Here is a 7719-nt window from a genome sequence, read left to right as displayed (position 1 = left end):
GAAATCATTCTTAAATGATAGGATTTGCTGCTCAAGAAACATTTCTTATTATTACCAATGCTGAAAACAGTTGTGCAGCTTAATATTTTATTGGAAACCATGATAAAAAAAAAATAATAATTCAGGATTCGATGCAACAGCGTTTATACATAAACAATTAATTAAAAAAATAATAATTTTAAAGTTTTAATTTTTTATTATTATTTTTTTTATTAGTATGAGTGAATTGATAAAATTAGTAAATCCAAATACAGAATTGTATAGTTTATATATACTTTAACCAACCAATAGTTTAATCTGCTATTCCCTGCTGCATGTGCATGGCCTTAAAAGTAAGACACTAACCTGTCTGTAAGAATGAGTGTAAAAATAGATTGCATATATACAGTAATCAGTGTAACAAAGCAGGGCTCACGTCACGATGACATGCAGTTTTTTTAATTAATTTTTTTAGCAAGGTCATCTTGACAAGCACATAGACACAATACAGGTTTGGATCAAACTCTTGATCTTGTTTCACCACGTTCTAATGCTGCCTTCCTCATATCTGTTTTGTTGACAATCTGGATTATGAATTCATTATTCAGTCATGTTTAGTCTTGTACTTCGTGTTCAAAGGTTCTTAGTCACTAAATGGGATTCATCATGTGATTAGCTTTTAATTCCGAATGAATTAATAAACACTGACCAGTTCAAGCCAGAAATGGACAATTAAGGTAGCAATGGTTTCAAATGAATCATTTGTATTGGAACAAAAGAAGTAGGCTACACAATGAACTGAAACACTTTCAAATGGATAATTTGTGTCACTTTTGGTCTGCAGAAAACGCGAATCCACATGATATAAATGCATCGTTTACTTTTTATATCAATGACAGTTGATAGAAGAGGAAGTGTATACTCAGGTTATATAAAACCTGCTTCTTATGAAAAGAGAAGTAGCCCGTTTTTATTTCCTTCTCAACCACTTTTGTTATTTTGATGTAATGACTACAGATATTAGATGTCAGAAATATTAACACTTTCACCACTGCTATAGCACTAGTTTCACAGACAAGGCTTAAGCCTATCCCAGACTAAAATGCGTGTTTGAGCGGTTTTAACTGAACGCAACTTGCAGTGACAGATCTTAAAATATGTCTCGTCATTGTTTTGTCTCAAGATGGATGCCAGTAATGCTTTTTTCATAAGGCGTGTTTATAAAAGCTACTTAAATGTCCTAATTGAACTAAGGCCTAATCCTGGATTAATCTAAGACCCGTCTGTGAAACCAGGCCTAAGTGTAATATAAGTGGCTTCATAATAAACTCAGTGTTGTAATAGACTGAAACAACATTGGATCAGATGGGTGTCTAGATTCACTGGCATCAATGCAAGTTTACTCATAGCTAACCTAAGACTGTGACGACTTTGGTCACATATATCACCATCAAATCTTAGTCACTGGATTAGCCATAAAAATTCAAACTTGATGCAAAAGTTTGCAAATTGTGACGTGTAGAAAACAAACCCACACAGGAGTAAACTGAAAGGAAGATACTGCTACAGCTATGAAAATAATTCTGGTTTATTTATTATCAACCTACACTACCATTCAAAAGTTTGAGGTTTGAAAGTTTTCTGCAAGGATGTATTAAATGGATGTAAAGTAACTGAAGGATCATGTGACACTGATTCAGCTTCGCAAAAAAGGAATACATTACGTTTAAAAATATATTCAAATGTAGAAGTTATTAAATAATACTAAATGACTATTATTAATCAAATAAATGCAGCCTTTTGAACAGTGATGTATACAGAGCCCAAAACCAGAAGAAATTAACTTTTTGGTTCTTGTACAGGACAAACTTAACTGTCATTCAAATTGATTTTTTATACTACTTTTTACAACTCCTCCCTCAGACCATAACTCAATATAGATTCAAATATGCAATGAAAATTTATTTGTTTAAATAAACTGGATTTCCATAAACAACCCCCTCAAACAAGCTCACAAAGGGCTCAAATCAAAGCCTGGAAACACTTAAAAGAGTCACAAGTCAAGTTCAGATCCCAGAGGTTTCTGTTTTATTGATATGGAGCATAATTTCATTGACGAATCACAGCACATGCAGGTAGGAGACAGATATAGACAGCAATGGCTTATGAGACGTGCAACTTTAAACAGCAAAGCATTATGGAGCAAAACAAGCTTGGAGGTTTTTCTGCTTAAATAACTGGACACACAGGTTGACCAGTCAGTCAAACAACATAATAAAGTTTGATGGCATGTAGGGCTTATAGCAAAACTAATCAGCAAAGGAATTGAACGGGAGCGTTTAGCTGCTCTCCTTTCCAAGTGTGAGCTTGTCGAACATGTACTCTGCCATGCCGTTTTGGGGGGCGCCCATGCGGCGCAGGTTGGTCACCCAGTCGCCCAGTTCTTTGATGGACTTCACCTGCTCGTCCAAGTAGTGTGTCTCAATGAAATCGCACATCTGCAAGAAACAAAAAGGGTGCGTTTGGATTAGGTTTAGTTTGTGATTGAAATAGTCAGTATGCACTGGTTTCTGAGGTGTCACTCACGTGAGGGTCGTTGTGCTGAGAGGCCAGTTTATGCAGCTCCAGGAGGGAGTGATTGACGCTCTTCTCCAGCTGCAGGGCACCTTCCAGCGCTTCCACGCCACTTCCCCACTCATCCTTTTCCGGCTTCTGTCATACATAAAGATTAAAAGTGGCATGAGTAAAATCTTATATTACAGTACATATACATTTTTATTTTATTGGAACTTGTTACATGCATATATAATGCCTAAAACATCCTTTATGGAAATTCTAACAAGTTTTAGGTCAAATTTGCAGGAGAGTTTGGATTGTTGGTCTTGCGTGACACTTTCTAATTGAGAAAATTTTGCTTTGACGGATGCATTGAGACGCATTTTTCTCAGAGCATAGTCAGCATACCTAACACATTACAGTTGTATCCTTATCTATACATGTTAGGAAGTCACGCGAGTAATTTCATTTCGCAACAGTCAGCAAGCGATGCGAATCTTCACAAACAAAACTGAAGTGCCTGCAAGCTCACAAAATGTTTAATTGCACATTGCCTATTCGTTTTCATTGCTTTCAAATTAGGAATGCACTGATTTGAAAATTTGTCGATACCAATAACTGATAATTCTTTGTTTGAAAGTCGATAAATCAATTTTTATATAATTTGAGAGCCTGATTATAAAAACAAAAAAGTCTCACCATTTAAGGCCATGTCCCAAGCAAACAATTATAGTGTTCTCATAATAATTTTATGTAGGCTATGACAGACTTGCAATGCACGTGTTGCATTTACCTACTTTTCTCTTTGATGCGATTTAAATAATATTTAAAGCAATTAAAATCCATCATGGCGAACAGTGCACATCTGAAGTGTCTAAGCTGAAGGAAATAATCCATTATTTATTAGCTTTAATATATCGGCCAAATTTTCTTAACATTATATATAAACAAATATCGGCTGATACGGTGGCCAATATGCTGTGCATCCCTACCTTCAAATTGCACATTGCGTGGAGGACAACACTGGGCAGGATGTGAACATTTTGTAAATAATGGATTTTAAAATCAGTTAATTATTAAAAATTAATTATTAATTATGGTCAATCTAAATTTAAGTAAGCTTTTTTCATCCGATTAATCGAAGAAATAAATCAACAGATTATCAAAATGTTTTTTTTTGCAGCTTTACGATTAAACAATAGACAAATTGCGGTTTAAACTTGTGATGGCAACTAGTCAGATGCCAAGCCAACTTCCTAAAAGCATTTCATGTGAACTAACCATTTTTGCATTATCAATGAAACTGATAAACCAGTCCTGCCCTCTTGACACCAATGCAATTATCATAAAGTGTTATTGCAAAATCTGTACCAATCACACAATATAACGTCACAGCGCCTGGTCCTAAGAGCATTTATGGTTGCCCACTATGCTTTTTAAATCACTCACGATGGCAAAGCGCAGCTTAATAAACATGCCTACTGTCAGTTGAAGTTTAGTCAGTGTCGGTTAAAGATAAGAACCCCACCCCAACTCACTCCTCTCTATCTCTTGTGTCCTGCCAAACTGTAATGCTATCACGTGAACACACAGACGTACCTTCACGTCCTGCAGAAAGATCCTCCCTCCCCTCTGGTTCTGAAACTTCATCAGTTTCTCAGCATGTTCGCGCTCTTCTTGGGACTGATGGCGGAAAAACTTTGCAAAGTTGTTCAGAGCCTGATCATCTCGGTCGAAGTAGTATGACTGCATGAGAGAAATGAAATCATCAGAACAGACAATTAGCAATAAAGGAAATGAATCATTGACCAAACTTTCAAGCAAAGTTCATTCAAATACTGAACTCAATGCTCCTTCCCACCATTCCTTTCACCTAGAACACTATACTTTACTCCAAATGGGAATGAAATGTTGTAATGGCCTTGGACTCTCACCATAGAAAGGTAGACGTAGGACGCATACAGCTCCATGTTGATCTGACGGTTGATGGCCGCCTCGCAGGCCTCCTCAAAGTTCTGTCGCACCTGAGAGCTCATGTTTCTGTAAGAGAGGACACAGAGATTAAAGCTTTCGATTGTAGAAGATAAATTTTTTTTTTTTTAAACTCACATCCCCTGTTATTAACGAACACATTGTAGTCTCTCCATCATCAACTTCTGCATTACAACAGAAGTTGCTCACCGCAAACCCACTAATAATAGGGTCTATTGTCTGTTCCAGGCACAGCAGCAGGTGTTTAAGTCACACAACTCTGTAAGATGCTGTACGAAATTTAATACATTCTCAGGACAGGTGGTGTTAATCTTTAGCCCTCTTATTTTGTTTGTTATGAGGAAAAGCACATGACTGCATGGCACAGATAATTCTACTGAAGGTTTGGCCTGTTGGTCCAGTCTCACCTACTCAAGAGTTCTGGCCAATGTACATAGTCTAATCTATAATTAACTCACCTATAATTATGACACCGTTGAAAAACATCTTGAGAATGAACACATCTGAAATTTGGCCTAGGGCAACTCCTCATACAACATATTCAACAAAATACTAGACAACCTCGAAGTCTGTTTACTAAATAAAGGATTAGGAAAAACCCTGTGTGACCTGGGAACATTAAACCAAACCTGTTGGAACGGCGTCAAACGATTTTCTGAGCGTTTTTGATGGTAACAACGCCAGTCCCCATCCACTTTCATTGCATCAAAAGAGCAGTGCCTAATTCCTCAATAATTACATTTTAGACGTGAAAAAAGATTGTGACGCAACTATCGAAAACAGCTGTTAAGCACGCAAAAACGAACTGTGAAATTACAGCTTTTAAATTTTTATTTAGAAAAAAAATGCCCAAAGTTAGCAAACATTTAATCAATTCTTTCGCATGACGTCAGAAGACGTGCAATATATTATCGTGTAAAATTATTCAACGTTGTACACATTGGGACAGTCCCCCACCCGCTTTCATTGGAAAGGTAGCGTCACCATTTTTAAAGAAATTGCTCGATGTTATTGAGTATTTTTGGCGAATAGAACAAAAATGGTCCAAATCCAATCTATACACACGCGGTACCAAACGCAAAATGGTAACGTTAACATTATAAAAATACATTAGGAGTCATATAGACGGGGCGGCCATTTGAGAATACTGTGGCCTTTACAAACATCATTGACTCAAATGAACGACAATTAGGCAGTCGAAGTCAATCCAGTTTTATTTCATTAAATTCTTTTTTCCATGCATGACTAAACCGATAAAAAAAAAACACCGATAAAAAAAACAAACAAACAAAGATGGCGCCTTAGCATAACGCTCGCTAGTGATGGATGCAGCAATCTCTATGCAAATCGAGTTAGGCTATTCGTGTATCAAAACATAATTAAACAATTTAAATTGAATATATGAATATATGTGTTGATTCTGATCGAAGACTTACCTTTTAGTAGGTTTTACTTCTTTTGAATGGTGTTATTCGCAAAGATGGTCAACGACGCCGGTTCGCGTAGATTTTCTTTTTAAAGCAAGCGTCTTAAAACCAAATTTTCGATTTTGACCTAAAACAAAACGAGTGGAATCAAAGAAGTTGGTTGATGGAAAAGCGAAAAGACAGAATTTCGGTTGCCGTTCAAGCACTGTTGAAGCAGGTAACCTTCAGTCTGTCCTCGTGGCTGAAACGATTATGAACTCAAGTGCAGTGGCGCAGGACTATTTGTATGACGTACAGCAGAGTCATTGCATGACGCAACACGTACGGTACGAGTCACAGGATCCACCCCGAAATAATGCCAGGGGAGACAAATGTGAAAAACATACATATATAACAACAACAAAAAATTACATAAACATATACATATTATTATAATATTCTCTATATTGTAGATTATATATATAATCTACAACATAGAGAATATCATAATCTAAAATAAATAGGCTAATTACAAAAACTCTATAAAAAAACAAATTCAAAATTAAATTCCTTAGAGATTCAAGGCACTACACATTTGCTTTTTAAGATATTATTATTCCTATAACTGGTTTACAGGGTAAAAACAATTCATTTTTTTTATTTATTTAACCTCTCATATTTTATAAACAGTGAAAACTTCTTCACAATACTTTTTATCTAAAGTTCTCGTGCCCCCCAACTTTAAGTTCAAATCAAAGCTAAATTCTGATATCCAATATTATAAACATGCAGCAACAAGAGGAGTCCAAAAGTTTCTATACAATAATTAGAGTTTTCCTTTTCGCTAGTGCCTATATTTGAGAAGCATTAATGACATGCTTTGGAAGTGCTGGGTATTAAAATGACCAAAAATTGCAGTCCTTTTAAACATACAGGGGAAGGAAAAATGTCTAGACGCTTCAGTATTGTACGTGTTAGTGGTATATAATAAGAGGTTTGGAATCAATAGCTTGATGCTACACAGGATGTCAGGAGTATCTGAGTATCTCGCTGACTCAACAACAGTCATGTTCATCGGATTATAGGGCTTTTTTGCGCAATAGAGAGAAAAAAAAACTCTCTGATTTCATGCTTGAAGAACAACTAGTACATATATATCACACTGATTTCAATATAAACTCTCGGAAATAAAGGTTGCAAAAGGGGTTTTTCCCCATGATGCCATGAAGAACAAGAACCTTTTAGTGATCAATTCTTAACAACTTTTTTCTTTTTTTTTGAGTGAAGAACATTTTATATATTTCAGCATCATTACAGTCTTGATTGTCACACGATCCTTCAGAAATCATTCCAATAGCTGATTTGTTTAAGAAATGTTTATTATTATTATTATTATCAATGTGGAAAGCAGTTGTGCTGCTTTAGATTTTTGTGGAAACCATTCAGAAGTTCAGAAGAAGAGCATTTATTATTAAAGAGAAATCTTTTGTAACATTATAAATATCTTTATCGGGCATTGGCACTTTTATGTGCCATTAAATATGTGCCATAACTTTTATTGTGCCAAAACAATGCTGTAAGATGATAACAGTTATGGTGGATCATATGATCATATCACATGATCTCTGCACGGCCACTGGAAACGTGATATTATAAAGTGCTGACTATCTTATTCATTCCTTACATTGGTCAATCCAGTTTCACAGTCAATGTAGAACATGACGTATGGTGGATACCAAGGTTTTCCTTGTTTTTGTTGTGTAACATTCCGTTGTGTAACAGTAAG

General features: G+C 35.8%; 1 protein-coding gene across 1 annotated transcript; it reads right to left on the bottom strand.

Moving 5' to 3' along the window:
- Window positions 1–2044: 2044 nt before the first annotated feature.
- Window positions 2045–6222, bottom strand: fth1a (ferritin, heavy polypeptide 1a). The gene is made up of 5 exons (XM_082155187.1): window positions 5964–6222; window positions 4470–4575; window positions 4135–4281; window positions 2566–2691; window positions 2045–2477 (listed from the first exon to the last, which is right to left on the bottom strand). The coding sequence occupies exons 2-5, from the start codon at window positions 4569–4571 to the stop codon at window positions 2319–2321; spliced, it is 534 nt and encodes a 177-aa protein (XP_082011313.1). The 5' UTR covers window positions 4572–4575; window positions 5964–6222; the 3' UTR covers window positions 2045–2318.
- Between the last annotated feature and the right edge of the window lie 1497 nt (window positions 6223–7719).

This window comes from Leuciscus leuciscus, assembly GCF_965113295.1.
Source record: "Leuciscus leuciscus genome assembly, chromosome: 2".
In the NCBI taxonomy this organism is placed as follows: domain Eukaryota; kingdom Metazoa; phylum Chordata; class Actinopteri; order Cypriniformes; family Leuciscidae; genus Leuciscus; species Leuciscus leuciscus.
Note: the sequence above shows the minus strand (reverse complement) of the source record. Positions and strands in the feature narration are given on the sequence as shown.